This window comes from Cynocephalus volans, chromosome 4 (genome assembly GCF_027409185.1).
Source record: "Cynocephalus volans isolate mCynVol1 chromosome 4, mCynVol1.pri, whole genome shotgun sequence".
Lineage (NCBI taxonomy): Eukaryota > Metazoa > Chordata > Mammalia > Dermoptera > Cynocephalidae > Cynocephalus > Cynocephalus volans.
Genome location: NC_084463.1, coordinates 4,612,210 through 4,625,127, shown reverse-complemented (window position 1 = coordinate 4,625,127; position 12,918 = coordinate 4,612,210). Strand labels below are relative to the sequence as shown.

The 12,918-nt window shown below is 33.3% G+C and overlaps 1 protein-coding gene across 1 annotated transcript in view; it reads right to left on the bottom strand.

The window, feature by feature from the left end:
* The window catches only part of LOC134374714 (serine-protein kinase ATM), a 132,364-nt gene that overhangs the window by 31,664 nt on the left and 87,782 nt on the right, over positions 1-12,918 (bottom strand). Inside the window, exons 39-45 of the mRNA XM_063092642.1 lie at positions 10,426-10,581; positions 6,526-6,613; positions 4,398-4,486; positions 4,196-4,298; positions 3,500-3,648; positions 2,052-2,156; positions 1,087-1,206 (exon numbers count right to left, since the gene is read on the bottom strand). Of these exons, the coding sequence (XP_062948712.1) occupies positions 1,087-1,206; positions 2,052-2,156; positions 3,500-3,648; positions 4,196-4,298; positions 4,398-4,486; positions 6,526-6,613; positions 10,426-10,581 (810 nt within the window). The remainder of the gene's footprint in view (positions 1-1,086; positions 1,207-2,051; positions 2,157-3,499; positions 3,649-4,195; positions 4,299-4,397; positions 4,487-6,525; positions 6,614-10,425; positions 10,582-12,918) is intronic.

Here is a 12,918-nt window from a genome sequence, read left to right as displayed (position 1 = left end):
GGTTTTGTTACTTTATTCTTTACCTAAGAAACGCCACATTAATGTCTTTGTCTTCTGCTATGCAATTCTGAAACACAATTACTTGAAGTTGATACGACAAGCAAACAGAAAGGACATTGTTGGGGGGGAGAGGGGGAGGGAGAAGGGAGGGAGGTTTTGGTGATGGGGAGCAATTATCAGCCACAATGTATATCGACAAAATAAAATTTAAAAAATAATAAATAAATAAATAAATAAATAAACAAATAAACAAATAAATATTTTTTTAAAAAGCTCTAAAATTTCCTTCTCTTTTCTATTTCCAAAACATATTCCAAGCTTTATTTGTGCATAAAGGTATGGCGATCTTAGTAATTTATACCCTCTTTCTTTCTTCTTATAATAAAAACAATGATTCGGAGTGGCAGGGCTAACAGGGGCGTTAAGAGACCATCAAATATAAATCCCTCATTTTAGAAATGAAGAAACAGAGGCCTAAAGACTTTTTGACTTTATCAGGGTGATAAGATTAGAATTTAGCTTCACAGTATCTGAAATAACCATACTAATCTCATTTTCCAATATTCCTGGATCACTTCCTTCTCACCATTATAAGAGGCAATCTCCCCTAACACCTATTCCAAATTAACTGACATTCACTGTCCACTGAATGTTTACCAAATATTGGTCACCAGTAAAAAACACTGGGCATAAAAGAATTGTCCCCACTTCTAGGGAGCTTCTAGTTTAGTGTGGCAGAGTACACGTAAAATGACACTAGTGCAATGTAGTGCTAAAACAGAATGGAGTAAAACATGTTATGAAAAAACATGAGGAAGCAATTTTAGCTGGGGTAGAACAGGGAAAAAGCTGTAAAGAAGAAAGCACAATTAAGGTGAATTTTAAAAATCTGAATTTTTACAAGGAATATTTTTGAAAATGTTTATTTTAAGAAAAGCACAGTTCACTAGGCTAATCAATTTATATCTTGATAAAGGGAAGGAAACACACCCACAACTAGTCTCTATATAGTTTTTATTTTTTAAAGTCACTATTGGTAACAGAAAAGTTGCACTTTAGAATTAATAAGGCATATGAATCACCTACCTTGAGAAAAGCTCCCCAATGTTCTCCAGCTCTCCGATGGCCTGCAATCTGCTAAGTGTGGGGTAGAGTGAATACACAGACTCGAGGCTACCCTTACACAACTCTTCCACTTCTTTTACTCTAGTGGCAAAAAAGAAAAGGCACTTTGAAAACAAAGAAGAGGTTTTCAGGGAGATAATAGTTCAAATTTGTTGTTAAAGAGTTCTCATCATAGACTTTTCTACTGATCTAATACTAATATTCACAAGAACAGTGAATACAAAATATCAGTGGAAACAAAATAAGCCTTGGAATCACACAGACCTAGATCTAAATCCCAGTTCTGCCACTTATGACTGTGTAACTTTGGGCCTATCACTGAACTTCTCTAAGCCTAAGATTTTTCACTTCCATAGTTATTTCGAAGATTTGAGAACACATATGGAAAGAGTCTAACAAAGTGGCCAGCATATAATGAGCACATAGTAGCAAATATTATTTCTGTAATAAATAGAGGATTTATTAGGTCACTAAATACTGTTAAACAAAAATATGTTACATTTGTTTAGCCTGTTATAGTTAAGTACTTCCTCATGCATCACTCTCATTTGTGTCTCAAAACAAGCCTGTTAAGTACTGATCATTAGGCACCATTTTATAAATTAGAACACTAACACTAAGAGCGGTAAATGCCATATAACCACTAGAGGAGATAAGATTAAAATTCTCAGGGTAGTTATACAGGAAGTGAACAGAGGAGTGGGAATTGCCAAGACTTTCTTGAGGGCTCAGGGTAAAGAACTGATTTGGGATCCGAAGAGAATTTTTTCTGAAGAGAGGGCACAGCATGAGATGTCAATGCCTGGCCATAGGCAATCTTTATCCCTTCATCAATGCAATCCTTACGTTGAAATTATTCCTCAAGTTTTGAAAAGAAGCCATGACATTATATGTTAAAATACAATAACTTTGTCTTTTTGTAATACCTGGCATATTTGAGACTTTCATAAAATGTGGAGAATTCTTTGTCTCTTAGAGACTGCAGAGCATTAAACAATGATTCGTGGTAACTGGTTCCTTCTATTTCTTTGCTGTGAGATTTTAAAAATAAAAGAAAAAAATATATTTAAAAACAGAGAATCCTAAGATGCAGATGTATAAATTACTTCACCAAGGGACTAAACTTTTAAACTAAAATTAAGATTTCTCCACTTAAAAAAATGCATTTCTAGAAATTTTGGTAGGAGTCAGAAAGAATTTAAGTTCTTCAAGCAGGAAAAAAGGAATTTTCTCAGATATTTTGCCTGATTCCAAATATGATATATTTTCAGTTATTTATTCAATAAACACCTATTATGTGTAAGACACTAGGTACCAGGTTCTTGATAAAGGGGATCCATTAATGGACAAAGTCAGATCAGGTCCCCACTCTCACAGAATTTACGTTCTGATTTGCAGAAGATAAACAAAAAAATAAGAAAAATATCAGACAGTGACAAGGGACATGTGGAAAATTAAAATAGGGCAACAGAACAGAATGGGTGGCTGCTTTAGAAAGGGTAGTCAAGAAAGGTCTCTCTGAAAATATGATGTTATTAAACTAGAGTCTCAGTGAAAAGAAGCCATCTACATGGTAACTGGAGAAAAAACAGAATATACATCTAAAGCCTAGGAACAGCTTGACCTCATCAAAAAACACAGAGGCCTGTGTGACTGAAATAAAACAGGCAAGGGGAAGAACAGTATATGTTGATTTATACAGGCAAGCAGGAACCAGCTTATTTTTAAAACATTTTACTGTATAAGAGCACCTATCTCTAATTTCATAGCAGTTGTATAGTTTTAAATCTGAAAGGCACTTTAGTAATGAAAAATTTTTTCTATGAATACAATTAAACATACAATTAAACATGATTTAATTTTTTAGTGTTTATATCATCAAAAGACTTCACATATATATGAAATCCTTTATTAGATTAGATGTTTGGCTTTTCATTCAGAAAACATGGTGATCTTACATGCAGGTTATAAATGTTATCTTCTTGGGTAACTGAGTTACCTGTATTTTTTTAATAAAAGAAAATGTCATAAAGATAAGCAGTCCTTTGTGTACCATCCAGCCAATAAAAGTGCTATCTGACTGTTTGTAGCAGGGAGTGGAAAGAATACCTAAACTTTTCTTTGAATTCCTCAGTCCAACAGATAGAAGATTATCAAAGGAAAATACTTTTTATATTTCCATTTTCAAAAATATTTGGGGGTGGGGGTGGAGATGTGTTCACTGCTTACTGCTATCTTATTTAAGCATTTAGACATATCTGTAGCTTGCACATCTACAAAACATAAAAAACACAGCTCCTGTTACATTCGTAAAACAATATAAAAACAGTTGCTGTTTAGGGAAGGGGTTAACAAAACTCAGATTTCTTCTTACTTGACAGAACTGCAGTGATCCCACTGCATATTCCTCCATGCTGCTTGGTAATAAAGTTCCTGTAGTTCAGCACAGCATTCTTTATTTTCATGATCTAATCCTTTTAAATAGACAGAAAGAATATGGCAGAGTCCCAAATTCTGCAAAGCCTAAACAAGAGTTATTAAAAAAAAAAAAAAAGTAATCAAAGATATCAACAGAAAACTAGCAAAACAGAAGTCACTAAACCTTAAAGATTAACATTAAAAAATTTTAGCTCACAATATTGCTTAAAATCCCAAAATATTGTTTAGTATGACACACAGACGGAGCTCAAAAGTTTCTAATATTTGATGGAAGCTAATGAGCATTAGTCAGTACTAGAAATGATAGCTTCTGGGACCAACTCCAATGCAAACTATGAGAAATAGTTTTCATGAGATTTTCCATGTGAAGCAGTAAGTACATTATCTGGCACACTGTATATACTCAAGACACATTTAGCTGACAAGATTAAGATCAACAGATCCACACTATCTTTTAGGTCAATGATCTGTCTGACTTTCCTCTGTCTTCCTGAGTTTTTAGCCCAATGCCTGAAAAACAGGTAACTTCCAGTCTCATCTCTAGAGTTTATCTAGCTGTATAAGTATTCCACTGATATAATCTCAGCACTACACTAATGAGGCTTTACCACAGCAGGAAAAAAAATTGTACCTGAATTATTCCTGCTTGTCGAATTGATGAGGAGATTGTTGTCTCAAGGTCATATGTTACTAGGGCTTTCCCCCACATAGCTTCATGTTCATATGTTCGTAGTCTATAAGAAAAGATTGTAAAAATTCTTTTGGGTTCTACATGCATGTAACTCCTTCATAAACAGAATCACTATACCATTATCCAGAAAAATGCAATCTACCTAGTAAGGGGTTGTAACATCTTCCCTCCGCCACAGCCATATAGACTATCTGGCTCTCCTATACTTCTGTAGATTTCTAAGAGAAGATCCTGAAAACAAGAAAACAACAAAACTTGGAGGGGAAAAAACACTTTATAAATTCAGCAAATTTTAAATTGTATTATTACCAACATATAACTTCCAACTCTAAATGTTATGTTATAAAAATAAAATATAATGATATTGAAATATATACTAAAGATTTGGATCAGCAGCATAACAGACTGGTCCCAGACAACAGAATGATTGTACTGTACCTGAGAAAAATTGCTCACAATTTTATGAGTTAGATAAAAAAGTAAATACTAACCTACCAGGCTTTTATCACATGCAAAAATAATTTTGAAAAAACAACAATACTGTCAAAAGCTAAAAATGTACGTCAGAAAATGAAATTCTCCAAAGTCTGACTTTTAAAAACTAAATCTGGTAACAGTAAAGGTCTTTCTTTGAAAGAAAACTCAAAATTGCATTACAATTGGAAGGCAGCTATGCTCACCACTATACCACCAACACAAAAGTGCATTATAACTTATAAAACTGATATGAATAAAGAAGTAATATGATTACTCAAATCTTTGTTGTAAAATTTACACAGGAGAGATTGATACTGCTTAAAACAATCTTAGTAAAATAAAAATGAAAATTAGAAAAAAAACATAAAATAGAAAATGTCAGAAATTTTACTGCATAGAAAACTGATCAAGCAATTTAACTGCCTTTATGGTGCTTGCTCTGGGAAATATTTTCTAAATTCAAATTCATTGATATTGGCATAATTCTATATTCCAACTCAAACGTTTCTATTCATAAACATGAAATCAAGCCCTCCAAGTTGTAACATTCAGCACCTAAGCCCAGCACAGTGACTGTACACAGAAGATACTCCAAAAATTCAGTAAGCAAGGATGACACTATAAAGAAGTCAAAACGGAAATGAGAAAAATCGGGAGACTGGGTCAAAAAGGTAAACAGAACATATTTCAAGCAAGGCATGGTCAATGGTGTGAAGTGTTAACAAAGCATTAAGAAAAAAAAGGAATGAAACGCGACCACCAGATTTAGCAACATGAAGTTTATTGGAGACATTAGCAAGTGCTGTTTTAGTGAAATGAATGGAAGAAGAGAAAATGGAGACAGCAAATATAGACAACTCTTTTACAAAGTCTGGCCGTGAAGGGAAGGAAGAGAGAGGGTGATACCTAAAAGAGAACACAGAGAAGAAGGAGATAATTTTGTGTTTGTGAGAAAGGGGAACGTTTTTAACAGGAGAGATTTGAAAATGTTTAGAATACAGTTCAGAGGGAGCACAGCATATTCAAAAATCAAGTTTCTGAGAAAGAGCAGATCAAAAAACAAACAAAAAAAAGCACAGGAAGAAGGATTAGCCTCAGATAGAAGGAGAAACTGTTTCTCTACAAGAAGAGCAGATGCAGGGAGATTTCCATATTTGATAGTGGGATGAACTGGGATTTTTTAATCTATGCCTCCTATTTTGTCCAAGAAGTAGGAGGCAAGCTGAAAACAAAAAGGAGAGAAGATAACATGAGAGTGTTTAAGCAAAGTGGAGAAGTTGAAATTGTCATTGTAGAGGAATGAGTTGACAAAAGAAATTCAGTAAGAATGCCTGACAGTGGGCCAATCTGAAAGTAGATATTAAGAAATTTACAGAAGCAATCTGCTTCTTCTGTTACATACAACAAACAAGTAAACTAGTAAATTACATACTGATGAACTGTAAGTGCTATAAAGAAAATGAACAGGGTGCTACGGCAGAAAATACATGGTACAAACTCACCCTATCAGATAGGTGGTTCTACTTCCATCTTTCAGATAAAGGAACTCGAGGTTTGAAAGGTTAAGTAATTTGTGCAAGATTATATAATTAAGTGGCAGAGTCAGGATTAGAACTCAAGTTTCTCTACTAGAAGGCTTAAGCTTCACACCATGAATTTATATGTATGATGTACAGTCCAATAAGTAACTTCAGTTTTAAAATCAAATGACATCTGTACAGTATCTATAACAAAACAATGATCCAAAGTGTAAGATAAATATTGCCATAAAAAATAGAGCCTTTAACATTTACCTGTAAACTTATTCCAGTTTCTTCTTTACTTTTTTCACTCAAACTAGAAATAGTTGTACTTTGGCTTCCTTCTTCAAATGTAAGACTTCTGCTTGTCACAAGAGAATTTCCTCTAATGAGAACATACTATTTGGAAGCTTATGAATACATGTATGAGTACTATAGACTTTGACAGAAAAAACTAATGAAGATTGCAAATAAAACATAATGAACCATTTATACTTTAAAGCATAATACCATTTAGACCTAGAATGGAAATTTGTGAATGTTAATTCTGTGAATGAAAATTACATTTTAATAATAATATCCTATCTATGGAAAAGCAATATGCCAAAATAATGCTTACTTATAAAGAGGCAGGCCAGTTTAAAAACAGAGCATATGCTGCCCCCTCCCCATCCAGTTCCTAAATATTCTGTCAATGGTTTTACCTGAAGTTCACCCTAATTAATATTCACAGACACACATATTAAGACCTTAATAAGACACTATCTAACACCTGATAAATTGACATAAATTAAGAAATCTGATAATATTAACTGTTGAGAAGGAAGTATATCAGTAGGATACACTTAAACCAAGATTATAAAACTAATGACAGTCAGGATTAGAACTCAGATTTGTCTACTCTAAGGCCTTAAGCTTTAAACCATGCATTTATACATACGAATTCAGTTCTATAAGTAAATTCAATTCTAAAATCATGACAGCTATAGTGCCTATAAAATCTAATATATAAAATTAATATTATCATAAGTGATAGTGCCTCTACTATTTACCTATAAACTTATTCCAGTTTTTTTTACTTTTCTCACTCAAGCTAGAAATAGTTGTATTTGGGCTCCCTTCTTCAAATGTAAGGCTTTTTGATATTTTTGATAAGTATGTAAATTGGTATAACCACTTTAAAAAAACAATTTGGCACTATCTCATAAGAACGAAAATTTGCATACCCTGCAACCCAGTAATTGTACACTTAAGATATATGTCATTGATAGGAGAATGGGTAAATAAATTGTGGTATCTTCTCCAAATGGGATATTACATGGCAGTGACAAATTAATGAACTACAGCAACACACAGAATAGATAATCTTATTAAAATAATTAGCAAAAAATAAAGTTGCAGAAAATTACACATATAGTTTCTTATTAAGCTCACATATAGACAAAACTAAATATTTATGGGTTCATAGTTATATGGTAAAAATATCATCCAAAGGAATGATAAACACAAAACTCAAGATAACATTTACCTCTTGGAACGAACAAAGGAGGATGAGACAGAGGACAGCAATGAGTGACAGAATGCTGCTGACAATATTCTATTTTCCTTTATGACCCTTATGTGTAGTTATCACATATATTTCCCTTATTGGCATGTTATATAAAAAAAAAAAAGTTAGTTTTTGGAGGAGAAATCTGAAAGTGGGGAAGATAGTATTAGTGGGTATAACTTTGTAAGTCTAAGGCTGCAATTCATCCAGGTGACAAATACTTATGGAGTTGCCCAGACTTCTGTCAGGCACTGCCTCGGGTGTTAGGAATATTAAGATGACAAAGGTTGTGAACTAACAGTTGTGCCTACATCCTGTTTGGAAGAGTTAAATTTACTTTTTTCTAAAAAAATTATGAACACTAATATTGAAATCTCATACTTTCTCAGGAGCAAGTTAACAAATAAAATAAAATTTTACATGTATTACAGAATACCTATGCTAGGAATACCTAGCATAACAAGTTTTGCTATTAAACAACTTGAATAGGAAATTTAGAGAGCAATCCATTTTCTTGACTTAACTGACAGTGTTGGTAAACTGTTAATCTGTATTTTGCTTACAATTAGATTTACAAAGCCTCAGCTCACCTAATTGAGCCACTAAAGAAAACTAGCATTCCCTAACCTCTATACACGTCATCTCTCTCTTTACCCTTCCTTTCCCATCAGACACATGGGGGGAAAAAACAAAACAGACCGTCAAAGCAACAACAAAGCAAGCCATATTTGTCAAGTACTCTATCCTAAAATTAACCAAAATAAAATCCAGGCACATGTGCTTTAAAACGAGCAATTTTGCAAAAGTTTGTTATATTCCATATGATCACCTTCAAATTAAAGGTGACTTTTAGAACAGTATTTCTTATTAATGAGGAATGAGTAACTTAGCTCTTCTGAAGTATAGATAAAAATTTTACTCATTCCTGATTATTAAGCAATACTATTCTATGGAACCAAGAAACTAAAGCACATTCAGATTATAAATACTACTACCAAGTATGTAGGCCCTGACTAAAATTGAAGAGACTCTTAAAAATAGGCAGTAATCAATTTCTTACTCAATATGTACTTAAAGGACAACATATTTATCTTCATATGAAGTTTATAGTGATTCATGAACATATCAGTTATATATTATGAATAGTATCTACAACTGAAAAGCAGGAATTAACCAGAGAGGTAAGATACAGAACAGACACCACTGATACTAAAACTTACATGGAAACGTAAGAGACCCAGAATAGCCAAAACAAACCTTAAAAACACAAAGTCGGTCAATTCATACTTCCTGATTTCAAAACTTACTATAAAACTACAGTAATCAATATAAGGTACATAGAGTAATCAAATTCATAGAAACAAACTAGAATGGTGCTGCCAGGGGCTGGGGGAGTGAGGAATGGGGGGGAGTTATTATTTAATTGGTATCAAATTTCAGTTTTGCAAGATAAGAATAGTTTTGGAGATGGGTGGTGGTGATAGTGGCATAACAATACGAATGTATGTAATGCCACTGAACTGTACACTTTAAAGTGGCTAAGATGATACATTTTATTTTAAGTATATTTTGCTGCAATTTAAAATAAATAAGGCCGGCCAGTTGAGCTAAGTTGGGTAGAGTGCAGCATTATAACACCAAGGTCAAGGGTTTGGATCCCCATACCAGCCAGCCGACAAAAAATAAAAATAAAATAAATAAATTTAGGGAAAAAAAAAAAAAAAAGAAAAGAAAGAAAGAAATTGGCCCAAGTCTACTAAGTTAATTACATTTTGACCAGGATCTGGACTCTGGTTCCTGGCTTTCCATGGTCCAAACAGAACACTTCCTCCAGCATAATAACAATCTACAGTAAGAATTATTTGTAGCAAGAATGATAAATGTATCCACATAATACATCTCTGCTGTTTTGATTTCTTAATACATGACTGATTTTGTGGTGGGAAAGTGAGGCTAAGTGTAAAAATAAACACTAGGCTATTTCAAATGAACAAAGATTTGAGGAGAGAAGCTGGGATAATAAAGTATGTAGTTTTACACTTCTACTTTCTTGACTATTTCTTCTGTTTTCTCACCATGACCTACAACTATTTTTATTAAATTCTTATAAGAGTTTTAATTCAGTAAGAAGAGAGAAAATTAAAGTAGCTAGAAATACAGGTAAATAAAGAAATGAAACTTATTTAGTGACAAAAAATCAGTCACATTACTTTCCACTTAATAAGTAAAATGGATCCTGAATAGTTGACGGATTAGTGGTAAACCTAATCTGACTGAAACAGGGAAACATTCAATCATTCGAAAAGTATTTATTGATCACTTATATTAAGTTGCCAGTGCTAGCTATTAAGGGGAATACAGAGAAAAATAAGTAGTCTCTTCCTCCAGGAGCTTACTCTCTGTATAATTTTTACAGTACATAAGTATTAAACATTCCTATTCATTTCTGAGCAGAAATTACTTATTTCTTTTAAAAAATTTATTATCATTTTACTTTAAAACAAAATATTTATCTAAAATGTCTTTTAAATAGGGGAACGGGGCATAATAAATCTTTACTATACACCTTTATTGAAACAATGTCAACAGCAATTTTAAAAACCAAAAATTCTAAATGCTACTACCTTTTCTCTTGATCATCCATGCTTTTCTTATCTGCATAAATTTCTGCATAAAGCAATGCTGTAAAGTGAGCAGCACAAGACTGAGCTACCTTGGCAACCTCTAGGTAATTCAGATCCAGCCAGAAAGCATCATCAAAAACTGTTCCTGAAAAAGGTCTAAAGAAAAATTAAACATGATGTTGCTCCATTTCTAAAATTTCAATATCAAAAGAAAAGCATGTTGATATAGAATACAGTTAGCAAGTACCAGTTAAACAGAAAATTATATTGAAATAACCAAAACCACATTTTCTGAACATACAGCTATAAACATTCTAAGATAACATGGCTGAAGAGTTCGATTTCTCAATCTTTTTGGATCAAAAACCCCTCAGAGAATATGATGAAAGCTATGGATTATCACCCCATATAAATTTGGGGTTTATACCTGTCATCATCAAGAAATCCACGCACCACAGCCTAAAAAGGCTGCACTGAATACCTAACAACACACACATCTCCTTTAAAATAGTCAATTTAATGACAATATCTTGTTTCTCCTAAGATGCAATTGCATGTGTTTCCTAATGCAGCTCACTTTCTCCTTAGTTTATTGCTTACATTGAGTTATTTAATAAAAATCTTCCACTGTGGTAATAGTAAGTCTGAACTGGAAGGGATCATAGATATCATCTTTTTCAAAACTAACCCTATAGAGAAATGACAAGGCAGTAGTTAAAAGAACTAACTTTGTAGTAGGACATAGCTAGGTTCAAATCTAGCTGTAATTTGTTCGGATCATAAAGCTTCTAATGGACTTGAACTCAGGTCTTTACCCTTTTCCCTACATCCCATTCATATTTTCTCAAGAAATAGTCTTTAAAGTTTTATTCAGAATTAAAACTGAATATTAAGAATTTTTGTCTTCTCCAAGTCCTACCAACGTCACACCATTCTGCCTCAATGATAAGTCTGACATGAATGACCCAAAGGAGAAACTGCTTCCCAACACCAGGAAAACAGATGCTCCCAGCTACAATTAAAGCTTCAAATGGGCTTTCTCAGAAGAGAATCTGGTACAAGACAATAAAGTAAGTCAGTACTTTCTAACTAGAAAAGAAACGAGAAACAGAGACAATGAAAGGCCTAAAACTTCTATGAGTGGAGTGAAAAGGTATGAAGAGGATACAGAAAAATAGATTTTTTAAAGATGTAAATGCTTTTAGGTTAAAAAAAACTTCGATTTCTTCTTCCACCTCTCCCTGCCATTCTTTACCAACCACTACTGACCCCACCATACACACTCATGAGATATCAATTCCCACCTATTCAAATCATGGGCCTACTATACTATTTCTTCTGAGATATGCAACAGGTTACAAAATCAACACACAAAAATCAGCATTTTTATACTCTAACTATGAACTTGCAGAGAAAGAAATCAAGAAAGCTAGCCCATTTACAATAGTCACCAAAAAAATAAATACCTAGGAATAAAGTTAACCAAGGATGTGAAAGATCTCTACAATGAGAACTGCAAATCACTGTTGAAAGAAATAAAAGAGGACACCAAAAGATGGAAAGATATTCCATGCTCTTGGATTGGAAGAATTAACATTGTGAAAATGTCCATACTACCCAAACTGATCTACAGATTCAATGCAATCCCTATCAAAATACGAATGACATTCTTCACATAGAAAAAACAATCCTAACATTCATATGGAACAAGAAAAGACCCCAAATAGCCAAAGCAATCCTGAGCAAAAAAAAAAATAAATAAATAAAGCTGGAGACATAACACTACCTGACTTCAAATTATACTACAAAGCTGTAGTAACCAAAACGGCATGATACTGTCATAAAAACAGACACATGGACCCATAGAACAGAACAGAGAACCCAGAAATCAACCCACAGACCTATAGCCAACTGATCTTCGACAAAGGCACCAAGAACCTACATTAGGCAAAAGACTGCCTCTTCCATAAATGGTGCTGGGAAAATTAGACATCCATATGTAGAAGAATTAAAATAGACCTAAATCTCTTGCCATATATCAAAATCAACTCAAAATGGATTAAAGACTTAAACATACATCCTGAAACTATAAAACTCCTAAAGGAAAACATAGGGGAAACACTTCAGGAAGTATAACTGGGCAAAGACTCTCTGAATACTACCCCAAAGCACAGGCAACCAAAGGAAAAATAAACAAATGGGATCGTATCAAACTAAAAAGCTTCTGCACACACAGCAAAAGAAAAAATTAACACAGCAAAAAGACAATCTACAGAGTGGGAAAATATATTTGCAAACTATGCATCTGACAAAGGATTAATATCCAGAATATACAAGGAACTCAAATAACTTAACAGTAAAAAAACTAGTAAACTGATTTAAAAATGGGCAAAGGAGCTGAATAGGCATTTCTCAAAGGAATATATACAAATGGCCCACAGACATGAAAAAAATGCTCAACATCACTCAGCATCTGGGAAATGCAAATCAAAA